This window comes from Thermobia domestica, chromosome 9 (genome assembly GCF_964235325.1).
Source record: "Thermobia domestica chromosome 9, izTheDome1.hap1.1, whole genome shotgun sequence".
In the NCBI taxonomy this organism is placed as follows: Eukaryota; Metazoa; Arthropoda; class Insecta; order Zygentoma; family Lepismatidae; genus Thermobia; species Thermobia domestica.
Genome location: NC_137462.1, coordinates 160,042,832 through 160,066,877, shown reverse-complemented (window position 1 = coordinate 160,066,877; position 24,046 = coordinate 160,042,832). Strand labels below are relative to the sequence as shown.

At 34.4% G+C, this 24,046-nt stretch overlaps 1 protein-coding gene across 2 annotated transcripts in view; it reads left to right on the top strand.

The window, feature by feature from the left end:
- Nucleotides 1-24,046, top strand: part of LOC145695142 (uncharacterized) — a 74,150-nt gene that overhangs the window by 34,452 nt on the left and 15,652 nt on the right. For both annotated transcript variants that reach the window (XM_081772077.1, XM_081772078.1), the window contains exon 2: nt 5,504-7,236. In XM_081772077.1, the coding sequence (XP_081628203.1) occupies nt 5,516-7,236 (1,721 nt within the window). In that variant the 5' untranslated portion in view covers nt 5,504-5,515. The remainder of the gene's footprint in view (nt 1-5,503; nt 7,237-24,046) is intronic.

Below are 24,046 nucleotides of genomic sequence, written 5' to 3'. Positions count from 1 at the left end.
TAAGTGGTAATATAAATAAATATTTTACAGTCAAGATAGGATATGTTAAATAAATGTAGCCTATTAAGTCATTTGATTGAAATTGTTCATTTGCTACTATATCATATATAAATCCCCATGATTTCTAATGCGAAGTTACAAAAAAATACCCTAAATGTTCCCATCTGGTGTAGCCCCTATTTTAAAGTTAAAAAAAAATCTGAAAAACTCATGAAATATGAATCTGTTCATGTGTTCAAGTAACATACACATATTATACATATTGTTCATATATGTATATTTAATTTTTACAACATTAGTTATTGAGCTCCTTCGTGGTTAAGCGGTTAGAGTACGCGCCTTTGGCATGGGAGACTCGGGTTCGATTCCTGGCAGGAGCTCATATGGTTCGGATTCCACGTTAATCAGTAGGTCCTGTCTAATATAATCTCGCTACTGAAAGGACGTTAAATTCAAAATCAACTCAAAATTAGTTATTGTATACTAAAAAATATTCAATCCATCTTTGAGCCTCAATGAACTGCTTTGAAAGAAAAGATAAAAACATATTTGTAAATATGATTCATTTTTATGTCGGTACAAAATAAGTTCAATAGTTTTTCTTTTCTGACTTTTTTAAAGCATAAAATATATTGTACGAAATCTAAATGAAAGTTAATATATTCTTATCTTTTATTTTACCTAAATAATGAACGAATTCCCCCTCTTGCCTGTAAAATATAAAATATAAATTACAGAGACTATTTTTTTAAATTAAAGTAATTATTTAGTGTTTTTAAAAAATGTCAATTTTTTGTTTACAATTATATGAAGAACTGAACAATTTTGGCTGGACAATTATATATAGTACCTATATATCAGAGGCGGATCCAAGACGGACTTCTGAGGGCGGGCGGTTGGTTTGGAATACTGCTACTTTTAAGAGGTCCAAACTCTGGGATTGGTTTTATTTATATATATAAAATAAGAAAGTTTCCTCTTCTGGGGGGAATCGCCCCGATCGCCCCCCTGGATCCGCCACTGCTATATATTTGTAGTTAATTGCACGTAAGGGACATGATTCCGCTAAGGGAATGTTATTAGAAGTAAAAAACATCACTACTACCAACCCTATTTGTAATTTGTTTGTAAACTATTTTATTTTTCTATTAATAAACAAATTTCAAAGTATTTTGCAAAATATTTTGGGGAACGAGATAGAAGTTGAAAGATGGAATAGACAATAAGGAGATCCCATTGTGACGGATATTTTAATGCATTATAGTATTGTGCGACTTAATGTAACATTTTCATTAACTTATGGAAAGTAAAGTGTTTTGATTTTACGATTACTAAAGTTTTGCTTGTCAATTCAATAAGAAATCACATCGTTGTATCATATCTAGCATTGCCACATATACACTACGTAAAGCAGTGGTTTCCCACCCTTATGTCCATGACGCACCCCCCAATTGTCTATCCGTAGGTGTTCTTCCATGAAAAAAATCTTTTTGATTAATTTTTACATCCCATCAAACATATTTATATAAATTTTTACCCCCCCAAATATTTCAATGACGCAGTTTGCGTCATAGCCCCCCTTTGTGAGCACCCCTGCGTAAAGGAGTTTGCTTTGTATAGCATATTTTCTCAATTAATACTGAAACTGGAAGTGGTGCTAGATCTACCAATTTTGGTTTTAGTAAATAGAGACTAGAGACGAGATTAAATATATGATATAGACACTTAATTGATTGCAAAAGGTAGCTTCTTGCTATCTATTACCGCTTTTTACTCTATAGTGATCAACACTAAAACCGGAAGTGATTGATTTCTGTCACTTCCGGTTTGAATAGAGTTAAGTGGAAATATGTTAAGTATCTTTGGAACGCTAAGTCGATTCCGGAAAAAAATACGCTTCTCGCTATTTCTTAGCGTTTTTGCTGTTTGTAGATCAATATTCAAACCGGAAGTTATAGTGAATTTCGATCACTTTCGGTTTTACTAGAGGATTAGGGTTGGATATGAAAAGTATTCTTGGGACGTTTAATCGATTTGCAGGAAACTGCTTCTCGGTATCTCTTACCATTTTTACTCCATAGTGATCAACGTTAAAACCGGAAATGATTGATTTCCACGACTTCCTGCTTGAATCTCGCTTCCGTCAATGATCTCGATTCCTGACTTTTGATCCTCTATATTCTGGCCAAAACTGATGATAATCCATCAAGTAGTTCTTGAGATTTTTTTTGCCTCTCGGATGGACAGACGGACAGATACGATAAATAGATAAAGGGGTTTTGGTAAACCAAACTCCTTAAGAAGCATTAGAAAGTACGCGTGTGAATCATTTCTCGAACTGAACTAAAATCATATTTAATCAGTCAAGGGGATCAGATCTTCAATTGTATAGGCTATATTGTAGGTAGTCAATATCTATCTTGTATGTGGTGTACGAGAACCAATCATTCCCTAAGAATGAAATTTAATAAATAAATGTAGGTTGGCTTCTTATAATCAGAATTATCTTAAGCTTCATAGCTTTTTTTCTTCATTGTAGTTTACCTTCTTGAAATGTTAGAGGAGGCGTTGTCCTACAGTTTAATATGAGATTCGAACCATAATTAATCTGGGGATCGAACCCAGCTTTCTCGCACCAAAGACGAAAACGTCAACCACTAAACCACGAGGGAGCTTTTTTGAAACGTGGTTGCTTTAGTGGTAGTTACCTTCTTCACTTCTCTAAATTGTGTGTAGTAATACTATAACCAGAATTTTGGTTGAAGGGCATAGCCAGTGAGTTTTCTTCCAAGGAAACGAGTTAATGAGTTCTGGAATTTTGAAAGAGTGGTTCCAGGGCTCCATTGCTTATGTAAATGGTTCCTGAAGGTATAAGTAAATTGAAGAGAGTATAAACAAAAAAGTTCCCAAAAATTTTCTGAATTTAATGCTTTTAAAAATAACACTTCCGTAAGAATTTACCTAATTATGTGCAGTTTGCCACGTGTCGTTTGTCACAACTCGATTTTGGTGGTGTTTGCTACGGTATTATTTATTATTGCTGATTTATCTCGTAATCGTGAAGAGTGGCACAAAATCATCTTATAAGCTAAGGGTTGCCAGTCGATTTCATTCTAATAATCAAATCCATTATATTTGTAAACAAAGTACATACAGACGGCGCCAAGTAGGTTGTCTAGTACTGCGCTATCGGCTGTTGACGCTACAGTTAAGTTTTTTTAATTGAGTTCAAGCACTCAAGATAATTATTTGTGTGCTCAGAAGTCCGTCAAACGTGTTCCCAAATTAATATGACATATAGTTTCTGTATTTTTGAAATGTAGCCAACGTTGAATCGTTGAATTTTCAGTTTAACAGAGTCACAGGTGGAAAAGCACAGTAAGATCTTTTACGTTTGCAAATTTATGTTGATTGGAACAGACAAACTGTAGAAGATATTATGAAGATTTTGTCCAGAAAGCGTGAAAGTGACACAGATGACCTGATGTTAAGAGAAACTTATTGAATAAATTTTCCCTTTCTTCTTCTTAAGATTTTGTTTTTTCCAAGCACTGAATTCTCTCTTATTTTTTGTGATAATTTAACTGTCAAGAGTAACAATATAATTTGTCAGAATAAAAGCAAAAAACTAGACTTAATTTTCCAGTTCCAAGTGGTTGAAAGTAAAGGAGAGAAACTTATTTACCAGCAAATGCATAAAGAACTTACTCGTTCTCTAAGTTACGAGGAAATGACGGTTATCTATGTGTCAGAAAAAATAAACTACTCAATCTCAAACGAATTTTTATTTATCGTTTTCTTACCTTGTTTGATGTTACTTTTCCTCCCTTTTGAAATGAATAGAAAATGTTTAATGAAAGAAACACTTTTCATCTCCTAAGAAAGAAAGAAAACGAGACTGTTGTAGTTGATTGCAATGCATAGTAAAATTTCTTCACTAGGCTGTTGTTAATGAGGATGTTTCACGTTTGCATTCACTTCTTGATCCAGTAGAAAAAGCAAGCTGTACATCCAAACTACAGTAGTAAAAGCCAAAAATAGAATAAGAAATAAATGCTGAAAATTCAGTATAGATTTCAACTACATTTATAAAACCCGTCAACGCAAGAAAAGATAAATACTGAAAGTTCAGTATAGATCTCAACTAAAGCGGTAAAAGCCACCAATACAAGAAGAGATAAATACTGAAAAGTTAGCTGTAAATCTTTAAAAAGCGGTTAAATATATAATAATGGATGAATACTAAATGATCAATGTAAATCTCAACTACAGAGGTAAAACTCACCAATGCAAGGCGAAATAAATACTAAACATTCAGTATAAGTCTCAACAAAACTACTAATACAAGAAGGAATACGAGACATCATCTACAGCCGTAAATGCCATGAATACAAGGAAAAATACACACTGAAAATTTATAAGGAATAAGATTATAAAATTATTCTACATATTAATTTATCTAAGTTTCCATTTGATCTTTGGAAATATTAAGATAATGAGGATTAAAATCCCAAAGTATCGGTTTGAATGTTGGAATCAATTGATTTAACAATAGCTATGTAGTGTTTCTAACAGACATGATAAAGATATGATTTGTTGATAATATTTTATTTTTATTCCATGGTATCGCTTATTTTCTCAAAAATTGTTTTCAGTTTCTTAATGTGTTTGTTTATCATTGTGAGGCAAAGAAGCAGATAGTACTGTGGTGGCTTAATGATAAAGCGTTCACCTCTGGTGCATGGAATCCCTGGTTCGATTTCAGCTCTTGCCTCAAGTAGGCTTTGTGGTGGATAAACTCGGTGTGCGGAGGTTTTCTTGGTATGTTCCCGTTTCCTCCCACTTTCTTCATTCCACCACTTCATCCATTCTCTTCATTACCGTCTCTTTTAGCCTACACGGTATAACTATGAGACGTAAAACTGAAAGATAACGTTACATTGTAAAGAAACAGATGTTTAAAATATCATAAAAGTAAAGAAATACCAAACATTTTTTTTGACTAGAAGTATTCATAGATTGGATAGATTTGATTTGACGACTAAATCTTGTTAGATGTGATCATAACTTACTTCTAAGTGTGAAGAAAATAAAATGTATCTAACGATTTATTTCTCACATTCGTAAAAGAAGATAAAAATTAGGAGATTAATCCTATATCACTGTCTGTCTTATATACTGTATGTGCAAAACAATTTACCAAGCGTACTCACTCACATTTTATTACTTACAAATATAATAGAACAATATATATTGTACTTCTTTAGCTATATTGAACGGGTAATTATCAAAAGTTGTTACATATATACGTTAAATATTATGGTACCTTATAGGAGCCTCACTTTTGCCAGACGCAGCTCTAATCTTTAACATCACTTATTATAAATAAGCTACTAATCTTGAGAGTATATTGCCGAAATCTTAGTCTTAAGTTAGCGTTTAGTTAAGAGAATTTTTTTATTTATTTATTTATTTAATAAGTACTCTTTTTGTATATTTGCAGAACCAGTTGACAATGTGGGGACATCTTGTGTTCCTGACATTGTTCGCGGCCTTTGTAGCTGCCAATCAAGAAGCGGAACCACCTCCTGATGTTAACATGACAGAAATTGCCTTAAAAGTTGCCAAAGCCCTCAAAGAGCAGCAAGACATATCAAGGTTAAAGTTGGTACTTCCTTCTTCAATCATTGTGAAAGATAAGTCGACCAAACAAGATGACGTCATTCGTCGAAGTAAGGCCAAAGTTCCTTCGCCAGTGTATGTCACATCCACTCCCTTGTTAGTGAAAGATCAGTATGGTGTTAGTGTCAACAGAAAACATTCTCGCAAGTTAGAGATAGGTGCCGATGGAATTCCAATTATTGAAGGTATCCGAATGCCTGACGATGAGTCAGACAGACAAGTGTGGAGAAACGCTAGAGTTATTAACGGAAAACTCTTCCCCAAGAAGGACTCCCTTATCCCGTTACCACTCGAGCAAATCGTTACTAGTGGCGTTCGTGAGCTGACTAGCGAGCGTAGTGCAAGATCTAACAACGATGAGCCACCGACTCAAACCGAACAAATTCAGGCCCGTATCTTATTTCCTGACCAATTAACTAATTCAACACAATCTGTTCGTGGCTTCTTTCCTGTCAGTTCGTACCCTTACAGTGCTTCCCAACAAGTTGCATCAGTAACTGAAGGAGTGCGAGCACCCGTAATGCAATACCTTCATCCGGACTACGGTCCACAAACTGTGAGAACTCCTTCACCTTCCTACGTATCGACACACAAACCAGTCTTCTTTGTTAGAGATAATCCTCAGAATGTACACGATGATAGAAATCCTTACGGCTATGAACCAGCTGCAGCCACGCCACAGTTATCAACTGCAAGTGTTCTCCCAATGAAGCCACAAAAACCGAAAAAAACTCTTTCACATTTATATCAGCAAGCAATGGACGCATACACTACTAAGTACAAGCGCTACCCCTACACTTATGCTTCTTATGGACAGGGAAAACCAGCTTATAATTATAAAATGACTACAGCCAACGGGTACAGTCTTCCGTCGCATTCTTCTTACGCGTCAAATTACGGAGATTACGGTTACCCAAATAAATATGTTTTGAAGAAGCCACTTCCTGTAAGACAACAGGAGTCATTGTACTATCAAAAACAAAAACCGTTCTGGGAACGCATTGGGGATAAAATCCGAGAGCATTTCCAGAGTAGCATTGACCGTATGAGTGATTTTACGCGACCTGTTGTGCAACCTATCATGGAAGCATCGAAAAAAATCTCTCATAATCTTGGTTTCTCCCGCGGACTGGATACCGAAGCAACAGAAAAAGTAGGAACCCTTGCTGGTACCACTTCTTTGGTTATCCCAGCTTTGGGACTTGTGGCAGGAGGAGCAGCTTTAGGACTCGGGGCTGTCGCTGTCGGAAGATATTTAGATGAGGATGCTAAAAAAAGAAGTGCTACCACAATTGAGGCCATAGATTCAGAGGATGAACATACACGACGTAGAAGATCCGTGGATCCCGATGTCAAGGAACAACAATATCTTCAAAACATTCTGCATAGTCTGGAAGTGAACCAGGATGTCTTGATGGCACATCTCAAACGCTACGGTGACGACGGCTGGAAAGAGACTCCTTGTGCCAAGAAGATTTTCTGTGACGTTATGATTCAACAACCATCAGATGCTGTGGTTTTAATCGAGAAAAAGATGGCAACGTTCATGTCTCTGTAAGTACAAATATTTTTTAAAATTAATTTCAACTTAAATGTCATATTTAGTTTATATTATGATTAACATTTTTTTTTAGTAGGTTCAAGTATGGTTGAACTTTGATCATCACAACTTTTAAAAATCTAATTAAAACTATCTTATTTTAGAATACTTATATGATTCTTTTTAAAAAGAGATAGTCCCAATTCTTAAATGCCAAGTGTTTATAAATATATGAAAACAACAATGGAAAACTATCCAAACTTCTATTCCATATAACGTTTGTGATAAACCCAATGTCTAGCCCAGAATAGGTGAAAGGGATGCACTTACATTAGAGTATCATCAAAACTTGAATTTAATTCTTCTATCAACGGTTGAGTGCGTGTATTTTGTGTTTATATACCACTCCCGTCCTCAATACAATGACCGACCATGTGTTTATATGTCACGTTCGTCTCTAAAGGATTTCTTTTAGGGACGACTTTCTACAGAGGAAAAAATTGACTTCCTAAAAGGCATTCAAGCTTATGATTGAGAAATGAATGATTTAATTGACAAATTAAATGCAAATATGCCTTATAAACCACACCTCTCCTATCCGTCCACATGTTTATATAAACCACATCCAACTTTAACGGAATGATCGCATGTGTCTTTGTGTGCCACACCTGTCTCTAAGGGTTTAATTATATCATCTTTCGATACACGTGTTAAATATATGTGTTTCTAGTTTGAACACTTTTATAAAATTTTGTATTATCATTGTCAACGAAATATTGTTAAACCCCATGTTCAAAGTTCACTCTTTGCTGCTATAATTTTCTTTAAGGTTTCGTTGTCTTAATACAGGATACATTGGAATAGCTGAAATCACTAGAGTGTTATGGACCTTTAGTATGAGTTTTTTAATAGTTTTAAGAAAATAAAACTTAGCTTCCTAGTTTTTACAAACTTCATGTTTATTACAAAGATCATCCCGAAAGTAATGCCGCCAGTGCTGCAGAAACAAGTAGCAGTGTTACGTACAACGTGTGAAGGAATATTGTAACTGAATGGTGTACAACCCACCTGATCTTTAAGTACATTTGGGTTGCATATCATCAAGGGGCAATTCATGTATAAAAACTCCCTATAGGAATACATGGGAAACCGGATCTTCGGATCAACTGGATGGATGACCTCCATCAGTGGACTAGATTCCTAACTTCTGATTCTCTACAACCTGGCCAAAATTGATGGTGATCCATTGGGTAGTTCCTGAAATTCTTTGTCTCCCGGACGGATAGACACGCAGATAGACAGGGTAGTTGTGGTTGGTAAACTGAACTCCTTAAATTGTATGAAGGAGAAGTTTGTGTTGAATCCAATACTGAAGCCCGCTTCTCTAAAAGAAAAGAAAAAAAATCGGACGTTGTTTTTTTGACCCATTCATTCACTGCAATTATAATGTGTTTCATATTTTGAAATGCTATTGACGATGGTTGTCTTCAGAAGGAGTTAACCAGCGGAAGTAAGATGGGGCAAAATCAGGAGTATAATGGACTTACAGATCACCCTATTTTAACAGTGGCCTGTGCGGTGAGAGATCATGTGGTTCGGATTCCACTACATCTCATATAGCCTCGATGCTAAACGGGACGCTTAAGTCAAAATCAAAGAACCAATCAACAATGAGCTGTTACATTTCCATTGGGGAAGGGCGTTATTGTAGTGGCGAACAACACCATTGTGTTTTCTTTCTTGTAGAAGACCTTTTCTCAATTTTTTAAAAGTCTACAAACACTGAACACTATTTACTGTTTTATCATGTTTCAAGAAATCCGTACAGATGATACACTCTCTGTCTCAGTTCATAATCACTATTACCTTCTGTGCTTATCCCGGTTCTCAACTTGACTGACTGCGAGTCTGCCACTTCGATGTTTATCAGTTACCTAGATTTTCCTTCCAGGAACTACTTCATCCGTCTACTAATATTACTAGTGTTAATTGCATTCTCTCCATATGCCACCTGCAGCTAACTTCGGATTGCCGGAGTGTGCAAAACTTTTATTTGCAAAATCTCGATCAAGTTCTTTGTTTTCCTCTACCCTTCATACTATATTGTTTATTTGGTTATCTCCAAATTAAAAATAATAATAATAATAATAATAAAATAGTAGCATATCATCATACGTGCTCGAAGTTTCATTGCAATCAGATAAAAAGTATGAGGAGTTATTACGGGAAGTCATCAGTTTTGCGATAAACTTAGCATGTATGTTTTCGGAGTACTTCGCTTATAATTTTGCAACATTGCTCTGAGAAACTAACGTCATTCAACATAGTTCGTTGCAAAGACTAGATTAACCATATGTAAAGTTACATTTTAAAATAAAACTTTCTAAACTTTTATATACATAGTCGACCTGAGAAATTACATAGTCGAAGGGAGAAATTACATAGTCGACCTGATTAATTTAATTTTCGTTTTGTGTTATTACTATATTATCTTCCACAGCATTTCTCTGACATTCTGTACTGAATTAGTTATTTGATTTGCCTCGCGATGCTGGCCAATACCGGAAGTTTTAGCTACAGCGGAAGTCACCCTGAAGGAAAATGCCCACTAACCATACAACTTCGTACGAGAACAAGAGCAAGAAAAATAGTTTTTGAAAACTCAAAACAAAAATCTAAAAATAAATAAATAAAATAAACTCATTTACCTCTATGCGAACTCTCGCTCGATATAATTTCTTAACTTCAGTGTTCGTGGTTTCGTGTTCGAGACCCAGTAAAATTATTATTGATTTTTAAGCGTTACCCCAGAAAGGTAAATGACATTAGATTATTTGAATAAAAAAATAAGTATGCCATAAATAACAGAGCTAAGAATCGATGTGCCGTGCTCATTTCATTCACTTATTATGTGAGTCTTATAACGCTAACATTTATAAATATGTATATGTTGATATGGACAACAGCCCGTATCGTGTGATATCATTTTTTCTTTATGGCCAGGCCTTGAACATTTAACTTGTTAAGTTTTGTGCTCAAACATGTATAAACATGTTTTTCTATACAGTTCAGATATAATAAGCAGGGAACCTATTAATAATGGATGTATTTTCAATTATAAAGAAGGAATTTTGTAAAAATAGAAAGATAAACGCAGAAAATCTTCGGAAAATACATCAGTTTATATATATATAGTCTTCACAAATTGCAAGGCCTCAATTTATTGTCACTATTTACTGCAACCTCACTTTTTGAAATTTACTATTTTTTCATTCTACTTTCAACTGCAAAAATAACGAAAATTGTGTGGAAAACAGTAATCTAGCTAGATAATTTACATTTAACCTTATCTAGGCTAAAGTTAACCATTTCTTTTTTTTGCAGTGTGTTACGGACACTTTCTTGCATTACCATTTATAGTACAAAAGTGAGACAAGATTACTTTTGCTATACAAACTTTAAGAGAGAGAAACAAGATCATGTTTATTAAATACAAGTAGCCTCTTATTCTTGAACTTGGGTTACAAATTAAGAAAGTACTGACTATAATTATTAAAAAAAAAAAAAAACTTTCATACTCATTATGGCTGCACACGTATAAATATAACATTATATATGTATCAGTCATGATGATGATAGAAAAAGAATCATCATGCACGTATGTAGCTTTTTTTTTTTATTTATTCGTGACATGCTCATTGACATTAATTCACTGAAGTTACGCATTTATTCAGTAAATGTATATTTATATATGACGGAGAAAGTGAAGAAAGTTCCCGTATAGGAAACAAGGTTTAGTGCTGAGCTTTGCAAGAAATTGAAGGGACTGGGGCAAAAGTGAAAGCAACGTGATCTGAAATTCCGCTTGTTTCTTTTTTTCTTTCTTTTTTTAACAAGTCACATCTCATTAACACAAACAAGATGAAAATGGATGCGGAACGCGCTTTTCTTTCTTTCTTTCTTTCTTCTTTTCTTTTTTTAACTGTTATAAACAAGATATCAAACACTATAGAAGCTGTGTCATTAATTTCACATATGCCTTTGGAGGAATGCATTAATTTATTTTTACAGTTGCTAGAACAGCTGTAGATTAATACCTAAATCCATATTAAATATTATTTTCAATAATAATACGTGCAGAAGCTACCAAGACGTGAATATATTAACATATCATACATTTGTAATATTTACTTGTAATTGCGCTGTAATATTGGTCAATAAGGAAGTTATTACATTGTGTTGTCCGTTGTTCAAGCTGGCTTTAAGCGTAACACATAATAATTCCCTTTAGATCGGCCATTATAGTAAAAAAAAAAAAAAAATCCTTGTACGAATACTACGAATATACGGAAAACTGTGTTAATGAGAAAATAATCACACATTTCTTTCACGAGACATCATTTGCAATTACCGGACAGAGTTTCTATTGGTTGCTTGAATTCGAGTTTAGCATCGCTTTAAGCACCATTGTCATGTAGGACATGAACCTAGAGTTTTAGCTGGAATTCGAACCACTGTAATTATGTTCAAATTTCAAGGTTCTCCCACCGGGAATCGAATCCGGGATTTCGTGGACTAGAGGCGTGCGCGGTAGCCACTAGACCAGCGTGGAGGACAGGAGTTGTGTTGACGAGCTTCAACTACACAGATAAGATTTAAGTTATTATCTGCGTTCTTTATTTTATGTTTGTTGATATGCCGTGCAGGCTGTGATATGATAATATGGAAAGAAACATAAAACCGAGAAATCTCACAGAAATGACGTTCGTATAACAAACTTACAAAGACTGCCATCAAGCCAGGGACTCTTATGAGTTTTCAGTAGAGCTGTAAAAGTTATAATAATTAATTATTGAAATAATGTATTCTTCGAATATTCGTTATCCGAATAACTATTCCAACAATTAGTTGGATAACGAATAATTGTTCGAGTGCTTATTCAGATACCGGATTATTGTTAGAACAATTACTCGGATAATGGATAAATATTCAGATAACGAATATTATTGAAACATTTATTCAGGAGTTTCCTCTTGACTAAGCAGTTAGCGTACGCTCTTTGGCGTGGGTGATCTGGGTTCGATTCCCGACGGGAGCTTATGTGGCTTGGATTTCACGTTAAGCTGTAGGTCCGCGTTCCATACAGTCTCGCTGCTGAAACTCAAAATCAAATCAAACGTTTATTCAGATAACATGTAATTATTCGATTAGAATTACGGTTATGATTTAGAATTCTGGGCTCTCATCATCTATGGCCAGGGCCGGATTTAGGGGGGGTGCACCGGTGCACGTGCATCCCTCCTTCGTTGTAAATATACACTATCTAAAATGTGAAGTTAGCACTGAAAATAGCGACACTTTCCGAAATTTTCTGCGGTCATGTTTCCGTTTGGGGCTTAAAAGAAAGCGGGATTTTGCAAAAGCAATAGTTTAAGTCGATTTTCTGAAGGTTGAAGGAAGAGGATTCACCAAGCAAAGCAATATAACGTTTGTCAAGTAGGAAAGAAAACAGAAGCCAGAAGAAGAGAACAATTTTTCTTGCATATCACTTGCGACACTTTTTAAAATACCTCCCCCCCCATCTTTCTATGTATCAGGTGTAAAGAATATTGATACATGTCACTTTGAAGAGTTTCAATGGAACTGGTTATTTTAGTAGTCATGGTGCACCCCATTCAGAAAATCCTGGATCCGACCCTGTCTATGGCCATGTTAGTCCGTCACATATGAGGGATGACGTCCCTCGGCGATCACACTATCTGGGGAAGGGGAAGGAAGGAAGCGGACTGGGACCATTATATTAGGTACCATCCCGGCATTTGCCTCGTGTGAATGAGGAAAACCTGACCCAGGATGGATAGCCTGGAAAAGCTTTTACATTTTTTCGACTGAGTGTCCCCACCGGGAATCGAACCAGGGACCAACAATTATTCGAGTAATGAATAATTTATCGAAGAATTATTGAGATAACGAACAACTGTTCGAACGTTATTTGCAAAAAGATTGCTTATTCGGACGACTATTCAAATAACGAATAATTATTCGGAAAAAGAATAATTAATCAAACAATTATTTAGATAATGGATAATTACTCAAACAATTATTTAAATATTGAAAAGGAATATTGGAATAATACAACAAAACTATTCGAACTATTTAAATAACGAATAAAATTAAAAGTACTCTAGCTTTCACTATGCACGAGCTTCCTTGTGATCCCGGGTTCAATTACCGGTGGGAGAGTACAAAAAAAATAATAATTTCACAATCTTTTACTTTCATTAATTACCCTTTGCTTTAGTCTAAATTGCTTATCTGTGGCACTTTAAACTAAAGTTTCATTTCATTATGCCACTTGTCTTCTACAATCAACAACAGAGGTCAACAGGATATTTGGGCTACTGAGGTGTTTTTGTATTATAAATAGTTTTGTACTTTTTTTTTTTTTTTTTTTTTGCTTGTCGCCCGTCATTTCCAAATATGAATTTAGTGCTCATTAGATACTTATTTATCTATGTTGTATGCAGTTAGCTTTTTGTTGAAGGCTTACCTGCAGTTTTTGGCAAATTTCCATTTTCGAGTAGGATTTCCTTAAAATGCAGTGTCGATACGAGAGAGAGAGAAATTTTTGTAAATTGTTCTATATTATTTATACCAATCATTTCTATATCAGTCTGCTGAGTCGCTTGCATATTACATCATCTTTGATTCTTAGTCTTTGATTTATATGGAAAAAATCTTTTCCTTTTTTTTATTTTCTTTGAACTGAACTCGAATTTTAGGTTTCTTGTTCAAATCGGTTCAAATGTCCTTTACTTCCTGAAATAAGGTTCTGTTTTATATACATACAGGGTCAGATCCAGGATTTTCTGAAAGGGGGGGGGGGTGCACCACAACTAAAAGAATAACCAGTCTCATTGAAACTCTTCAAAGTGACATGTGCTCATATTCTTTACACCTGATACATAGAACAGGGGTTATTTTAAAGAGAGTCGAAAGTGATAAACAGGAAAATTTGTCTCTTCCTGGCTTCTGTTTTCTTCCGTACTTGACAAATGTTTTATTGCTTTGCTTCGTGAATCCTTTTCCTTCAGCCTTCAGAAAATCGACTTAAACTATTGCTTTTGTAAAACCCCACTTTCTCTTAACGCCCAAACGGAAACATGAAGGGAGTGCACCCCTTAAATCCGGCCCTGTATATATATATATATATATATATATATATATATATATATATATATATATATATATATATATATATATATTAAATAATCAAATGTAATTTAAGCAATATAAAAGATTTATATAATGACAATAAATTTTTAAAAAATCAACACAGTCTGAACTATATTTGAAGGAAACATAAATTCTACAACGTTATTGTTGTTTAACGAAAAGAACAGAATTGTGGAAAGGAATAAGACTATTATTTGAATAAAGTTATATGCGCGAATGTTATGTAAGACCTCATGTGTAGTTTTCGAAAAAATGGAGAATACATTTTGTTTTTAAAGAAATAACATAATAACCAACTTTAAAAAGGCATTTAAAAGATAAGATAATTTAAAAGGCGTTAAAAAGGAAAAGATTAACTTTAAAAAGTGCTAAAATATTCTTATCAATAATATTAAAATAATTGAAGCCTACGTCAAGTGAAACAAATTATTGTCCAACATAAAACTATAGTTTGAATGGGAATTACATTAAGGTTTAATTTGCTTGGCTTAGCATACATTTCTAAATTTTTTTATAATAGACAGATTTTTAGGCTTTTAGCGCTTTTTAAGTAACTTTCTTACATATTTTTGAAGTCTGTTGATTTTTTAATATAAAAAGTTATTTCTACATTTTTAAAAGCCCCTTTTAAATCGGTGAGTACTTTTTGAAGTTTATTTTTATTTTTCCACTTTTTTCGTTATCTCAATAGTTGATGTATGGCTTGAACTTCTTATAAAATGGATCGCCCTATGAAAAATGCGTGAACAAATATTTTTCTTCGGTTTCTGTATTATATATATATATATATATATATATATATATATATATATATATATATATATATATATATATATATATATATATATATATATATATATATATATAGTATATATACTGTTATACGTGAACCTGGTTACACTCAATCATGGTATTAACACCATCATCCATTGAAGAGTTTCATGTTCTAGCTTGAAATACTATCATTAGATCAGGCACGTAGCCAAAGAGGGGGTCCGGGGGGTCCGAACCCCCTCCCCTTCGAGACCAGAAATGAAAAAATTAGGGAAGGATGAAACAAAAAGAAATGAGAAAAAGAAGGATCGCGTTAAAAATTTAAAAAAAAAAAAAAACACAGCAAGCCTTTGGCTACTCTTTCTTATGAGGAAATTTGTATTACTTGCAATACATGGTTGCGAGGTGAGCGATATATCCTGGAAGAGACAGTGAATTTGAAATTTCTAGAAAAGTTACGGAATTCTCAGAATTTCTGTTACTAGTCAGGGAGATTTCAAGCTTCCGAAAGCATAATGCCGTTGTGTAACAGTAGACTTTTTTATCATAATTTTTCGTCATCGCATCCTTGCAGAATCAAACATGTTATTTCAAAAACAATTTTCTACTTCTCCTTTAACCTGTCATTTGAAACAGACAGTAGTTGACGGAATAATAAAAACAAAAATACATGTGGAAAGAATGTTCTGTTAACATTTGATTCAACAGAAAAAGGAACGCAGACATTGCAAAACATTTTACAAGAATTATTGAGTATATACTTTTTCTGATAGTGAATATGTACTTTTTACAATAGTTGTCATAATGAAAGGAAAATTGTTATATTTGAATAAACAGAGGAAGGATGTAAATATTGTCTAATCTTTTTCAATACTTTTTTTTTCATTCTTTCACTCGAGATTTCTTCATAGTTTATTAAAATACTTACCAACATTTCCTCACAAACCAATATATGTTGATAGTAAAGTAGTCTAGATTGATCGAGCTCCTTGGCCCTCATAATTTCATGTCACGCTCCCCCTAGCTACGAAATCCTGGCAAAATGAACCAATATATGTTCCAGTAAAATTGTTTAGAATGATCGAACCCCTTGTGTGATGACCACAGTATTTCATGTCACGGACCCCCCCCCCATTCATGAAATCCTGGCTACGTGCCTGATTAGATCCTAATGGGACTACATTCTTTCAGGAAGCCACGGCAGAAGTACATTCCTTCAGATAGAAGGTAATAATTAAAATCGGTGCACTTATGTAGAAGTTATGCATGATCATACACACAATTACGGCATTAACATTGCACCTGCTGAAATATTTGGTGATCTAGTTCCGAAGACTATCGTTCTCCCACATTTTCATACTACAAATCCTTCCATAATAGGTCACCTTCATTATCCATTTGTTTCCTTAAAACATGACTTAGGACATAACTGTAAGACGAAAATTTAGATTATTTTTTTTTTATTCACTGAACTCATCAATGGCATCTTTGAAGTGTTTATTGATTGTACCCTGTTCAATTGAAATACAAACTTCAAATGAGGTCCATTTAAGATTATGGCTGTTTATATTTGTGCAATTCCCAGTTATATTATAACAGAATTAATGAGTTGAACCATCATCTCTGAAACATGTTATAATCAGTTCCATTTCTGGCATTTTTGGCATTTCTGGAACATATCTAAGAAAAAAGAGTAATACTGCATATGTTTTTCCCTACAATATGATGATCCAATTCATTCTAATAAATTAATTTTTATTCCTTTCGGATTGTTCCATCGCAATTGAATACTTTACTGGATTTACGTAATCGTTACGTATAACATTGCTACTAACATTATTACGTCTTTCATCATACGCAACACGCACAAATTAAGCATCGTGGGTACAGTTTGTGTGACAGGAAATGTTTCATGTTTTGGCTGTAATGCTTGGATGATTTGTACTTAGCTACTTACGGGTGATGCAGTAAACAATTATCTTATAATCACTGTGTTTATCAATAGATTTTTATAGACAAGGCGAAACAATTTATTATAGTTTTTCTTCTTTTAACTCGATTCAGCCTAAATTTTCGTCATTGAGGGGCCGCGGTGGTTCAGTGGTAGAGCGTTCACCTCTGGTGTATGGGGTCCCTAGTTCGATCCCAGCTCGCGCTGTGTGGACTTTGTGGTGGACAAACACCGTGTGCGTGGGTTTCCTTGGGGTTCTCCCGTTTCATCCCATGTTCTTCATTCCACCATTTTATTCATTCTTCATCATCACCGTCTCCTTTAGCCTAATCGGCATAAGCGTGGGACGTAAAACTCAAAGATTTTATTTTATCTTATTTTTATTTCCTTGATATTTTAATTAGTTACAAATAGTGTGTGTGTAATTGATAAGACAGGAGCGTAATTTGGGGAAGGCAGAGGACAATTGCTCTCATACCTGCGTTTGAGAAGCACATGCTTTTTAATAAATTGTATCCTAATATACTAACAAGAAACGTGGAACTCTTTATGTTGATGGATAATCTTGCTCCTCTCCCTGCCAAAATCTGAAATGACACTACTGTGTTGACTTATCTCTGGTGCATGGGGTTCTGGTTCGATCCCCGGACATGGAAGTTTGTGGTGGACAACATCGTGTCCATGTGTTTTCTTATTTCCTTCCACATTGTCATTTCACCAATTCTTCCATCATCATTACTTGCCTTATTCGTCCGTCTCCGTTACAATAAAAGACATAATCGTGGGACATTAAACTGAAAAAAAAAATCATTTCATTTTAATTTATTTACTACTGCGTTAGGACTACCTGTATGCGTCTATTAAGGGTATGTGAGACACTTGTGCGTAAAAGACGAACAACAATAGACACTATCTGCTTCAGCAGAAAAAAAACTGGCTAATATTATTGGCAACGAATGACATTGTACTTTCTTGTGTAATAAAATCATGTTTTTCTCCATTTACTACTACTCATAGAATTTAATGTTAAGCACATAATTTTAGTCACTTTGATATAATATATCGATTTCTATATATATCACCTTTGGACAATATTATAGTAACACAAAAACTAACATTTTAGGGTTAATAGTAATTTTGTGGTAACATTTTAGAATTAATAGTAATTTTATGGTAACATTTTAGAGTTAATAGTAATTTTGTGGTAACATTTGAGTTAATAGTAATTTTGTAGTAACATTTTAGAGTTAATAGTAATTTTGTGGTAACATTTTAGAGTTAATAGTAATTTTGTGGTAACATTTTAGAGTTAATAGTAATTTTCTGGTTATATCTCACTAATTATGCTACGTACGGTAGTCTAGCTAATGTAATACTGAAAGAGCTTGATGAGAGTGTACTTCAGAACGCGATTCACCTTAATAGATGGCGTGGTTGTCGTACAGCATTAATTTTTAGAATAATGCAAACAATATTGATTTTCTCGAAAACTACACATGAGTTATTGAACTTACTCATATCATTATGTCTGCATGCCCATATCAATGAAATCTATCAATTTGTGTATGTCTCATCTCTGAACATGTCTTTTTGAATTTTAATTCTACACTATCATTTGCGTTTAACAAAAAAATAAAAAAGTCCAAAAACACGATACAAACAGAAATCGATATATCTTATTGATATGGGAACGTAAACAAAATGATAAGGGTAAGTCTAAAACCTCATGCGCACTTTTTGAAAAAAAAATTGAGGAAAATAGTTTAATTTATAAATCTAAAAAAAAAAATGTGTGCTCGAGATGTCACTTACTGAGATGAAACTGATACTAAAATACATTCTTATGAAGCTTTTCGTAAAGCGCTTACCTCTAGTGTGTGGGTTCCCTGGTTCGAACCCTGGCTAACTAAGTTTTTGGTGGACAACAGTGTGTCCGCAGGATTTCTCGGGGCTACTCCCATTTCCTACCACATTATCATTCCACCAATTCTTCCAGCATCATTCACTTGTCTTTATCATCCGGTCTCCGTTAGCTTAAAGGTCATAAACGTAGGACGATAAACTGGAATATTTCATTTCATTTTCATTTCATGAAGCTCTTTATTATGATACTAGCAAAACGACAATACACACAGTATGGTGAATGGCAATAGCCTAAAATTCTCATGAACTCTTAAATTTTAATTTCTGATTAGCTAAAATATTGTTAAGTATAGGATGTAGGCTATTAGTTGATATATTATATATATCGAGCTGAATAAAGCAATATCCTTGATGGAAAATTGTCATTCTCATTGAGATTTATTATTATTATTATTATTATTATTATTATTATTATTATTATTATTATTATTATTATTATTATTATTATTATTATTATTAGAAAATCAAGCTTGGTGACGCTTAGAAGTATGTCATTCGATGCCAATAATAATAATTGACTGTTTATTATTATTATTTGTTTTGCTGGGATAAATTGTTACGATAATGTAGCAGAATTAACGGTTAATTAGCAGATTGTTCTTTGTCCTTTTCTCAGAATGACACACATACTCCTTACGCACATACTATTTGTAATATCGTATGTAGACTTTACAATTTCAGATTCATCTACTGCATACGTATTATTAGCATAATCAGCATGTTTCTGCAAAATAATCCATAAATTGTTAATAAACCACTGCAAAATAATCCATAAATTGTTAATAATCCACAACAAAACTCTGCGCTAGGGGTAATCGACCTACCAAGTCATTCATGCATCTCTCTCCGATGAGTATGAGAGAATCACGTGTGTGTCTTTTTAAAAACCATATACTACAAGTTGCAATTCCGTTTGTGCTTCGAGGCACAAGCAAACTGAAGAAAGAACGAAACAGAAAGAGAAAGAAGAGAGATAAGAATCGAACCACTTTCATCTCAGTTGGGTGATCTTGTTTGGAGATCAACTTTCGCCGCCGCAACACCTACTTCCGTCCGTTATGTTTACTTGTCCCGGCAAATATAATGCAATGTCAAGGCAGGAGGACAGGATCCGGCTTCTTCGTTCAGTCCAGTCTTTCTTAGCTACTCCACCTCCAGTTCGGTTGAAATCTTTTCTTTCTCCATTTGTCAAAAACTAAAACAGAGTTTGCTTGCAGAGTTCTATGCAACGCCTTTTTTTGATTGAGTAGTCGTTCGTTATACTAAAGTTTTTCTTTTCCATTCGATTACACTGCTTGCAGTCAGTGTAGGTCAGTTTTCTCGCCTGTTTTAACTTTCTTCGGCTCTCGCTGTGGCCTACTTCCGGTAACGGTCTTCTTGTTCTTCGAATCTTTTGTTGATCACATTCTAACTAAAGCGGTCAAAAACGAAAGAGGAAGAAAGAATAGGAGAGAGAGGAAGGAAGTAGCTCAACAGTGAAAAGTTTTCTCCTTTTCTTTTACTTGCGCCCCTCCTTTCATTTAAATATACAAGGGTTATATAGAAACTGTAAAGCAAAGCTAAAACTATAATTCCAATTGCAACGGAAGAAACCAGTTTTGTTTTTATTGAATTTGAAATATTAGATATATCTTTATAATACCTAATTTTTTAATATAGCTAATTTTTATATAATATACCGGTACCAAATTTTTTCGCTCCCGCATGGTTAAACGCTTAGCATTTCTACCTTTAGTGTTGGAGACCCGAGCTCGATTTCCGTTAGCAGCTAATGTTATTCAGATCGAATGCAATGGCGGCTCTCGAGAGAAGTCACATCGGTAAAAATTAAGTTTTAATCCCATTTAGGAGGTAAACATTTCTTATCATCATTGTTATAGAAAGTTAACCTCTATAGAAATTATTTCAGGTGAGTGACCGCAAAATACAGGTAGACCCTAACAATTAGATTTTTACTACAAGTTTAAAGGAGGGGATTTTGTTAATAATCCATTTTTTAGATATGACAATTAAGGATGTATACAAGAGACAGATGCGTACAATAATTAGAACATTCAGTAAAATTTCTTCCCTTGGCTTGTAGAAAAAAAAATACAAATGTGATTTTTCTCAAAACCAGTCACTGATCCTACATTAAGCTTTAATCCACGTCTTCCGATATTGTCATTGTTCTAAAGAGATATTGAAGTCTAAACCATCAAGAGCTCGTTCGTGGTAAGCGATTAGCGTACGCGCCTTTGGCGTGGGAAACCTTGGTTCGATTCCCGGCGGGAGCTCATGTGGTTCGGATTCCATGTTAATCAATAGGTCCCGTCTCATTTAGGCTCACTGCTGAAAGGGACGTTAAACTCAAAATTAACTCAACTCAACTCTAAACCATCAAACAGTTTAAGTGCTTTTCCTCCGTGTCGTTGCATTAGAAAACCTAACAGTAGTTGCGGAAAGGTCAAGGCGATATACTTTTTTTTTTTGTTTTTTTACTTACGTTTTCTTTAGATTGGTTGAGGCTAAATTTAAAATGTTAAATTGCGGAGTAGCGAAATGGAATATTGTTAGAAAGGTGAGAGTATTCAGGTGTATGTGTAAATTTTTATTTAAACATTGTATACGTAAGTAAATAAAATTTTCAGTTTAAAATATAAAATTAGATATGTCCTTGGGACTAAATGGTGATTAATGAAAGTGAATGATTATAGAAGTATTAGTGGAATTAGAATGGGGGAGAAAAAGAATTTTGAGAAAATCCACTGTCATATTGTTGTTCATCACAAACTCAGACTTCCGGGGTTGTAACCAGGGACCTATCCACTAAGCACCAGAGATTAGTACTTTACGACTAAATTTGAACCCAAATAAATAAGTGATAAGTAATTTGATATGATCTAATTAAAAGAAAATTGAAGTGTGTGGTTCTTATGATGATAAGCACGTCAGACAAGAAATTAATACCCTCTGTAGAACTGATATTGATCCATTCCCGCTATATATGACATTTGAATCGGTTTTCGTTAAAAAGGCGTATGTAACATTTTTCACAATTTTAACTTTTTAAAAGAAATGAATGTTTTAGAGGTAGATGTAACAATTTGTGTTAAAGGGACATGTGTTTCTTGAGACTTGTTATAAATATAAGGCATTCTTCTTTTTTTCATAAACCAAACCGTCTCGTAAGAAAATAGTTTTTGTCATTTCCGGACAATTTTTTTATTGCACATACGCTCTTTTAACAGAAAGCGATTCATTTCACGAATAACACATGTTTAAATGACACACCACCGCTTACTCAAGTCCACTGCAGTTAACTGGAATTAATGTGCCAGCTGGTCAAGATCAGTCAAGGCAAAGATGTGACTGAATGTCATGTCGTTGTGTTTGGATATGACCATGCACACACACAATAAATAAATTTGTCAAATTTTTTTTTAGTGTATTGAGGCAGACTGTCCAATATGTCTCCAAGGATTGGTTCAACACGTGTACGAACGCAAACCCGCGTAAGAACTGTGATATTATAAATATCATAACTCAGAGGGACTGTTGACGAGTTTTTTTACACCTGGTTAAGGGAACTCGACAGGAATGGCTGCAGTTCGTGAGTGCAGGTCCATCCTAATCAATTCTCGAAGGAATATTGCGAAGGAAACTCCACGAAATGGGCATTCGGAATTAAGTATCAGGAAACAGTTGAGTTCTCACTGTGATGAATAAAGTTGCAAGCCTTCCAAAACCTCAAGAAAACAAAAATTTGACAGTTGGAGACTGCAAAGCTATAGAGCGACTCCACGAGTCTCGTCTTTGTCTGTACTTTAGTAATGCAAAGCCTTAAGAGCACTGAAATTGCACTGAAGCATTTCGCACACAGTGTGTGATTCAGTCTGGAGGAAATTCTGTGATGGTGAGGATATTTTTCGTACCATGATTTCGTCTCCTTTACATAGTTGAATGTGAACATAACCAACATGATTATTTGGGTTTTCTCAGCGATCACATGTTGCTATTTCTCTAATATCTTCGTGATGAACATACAGTGGAACTTCCAAGGTGACAACAGAGGTGTTCGCAATGATCAAAGTGTTTATGCATTGTTTGATAAACATTTAGGCAATTTATTCCACCTGGTCTGGCTTACAAAGTAGTTCCCAACTTTTAAAACTTACTTGAAAATTTTTGGCAGTATTTGAAGCTGTGAGTAAAACGTAGAAATAGGCATCCTCGTACTTTGCTACAAACAACGAGATCTACTGATTACTGAGTGGATTCATATCGAGTGGCTTGACTGCAACAACTCATGGAGTCACTTTCAAACACAGTTAAATTTGAGCTCTTCTCTTTCTCAAAGTAACTATTTTAACAGCAGAGTGGTTTCCAACAGCTTGGGCTTATGTGTTCAATCTATTGTACTAATGTCAACTTATAGAGTAGAAATTATTTTGGGTGGTGCCTTTATCTTGATACTCACAAACATGTAACTACTATCTTAGAACAAAAGCCTCCTAAAATTACCCGTTAGCTTATCAACATTCCTGAGTAACGACTCCCTAAGTACCGTACTTCTACTGCTTATTTCCATTCATGTAACAATAGTTGTCTTCCTAACTGGTTCCTTTCTTCCAAATATGTCAGTGTATGGATGGATTTGCATTGAAAACACAATTGACAGGAGGAGTCAAGCTTTTTTTTTTTTTTTTTTTTTTTTTTTTTTTTTTTTTTTTTTTTTTAGAAATCCGCCCGCTCAACTGGCTGATAACTTTCACTCAACCTCATTCACTTTCTTCACAAGATGCTACTCCACCCGTTACGTCACGCAACCCTCATTCTTGCAGCTTATCTCCCAATACACGACTATTACTCATCTCTTCAACAACAAAAAAAATGCACACAGGCTTGTGATGGCAGGTACTGACTAACCTTGTTTACTTCTTGTCTTGAGTTTCTACCGG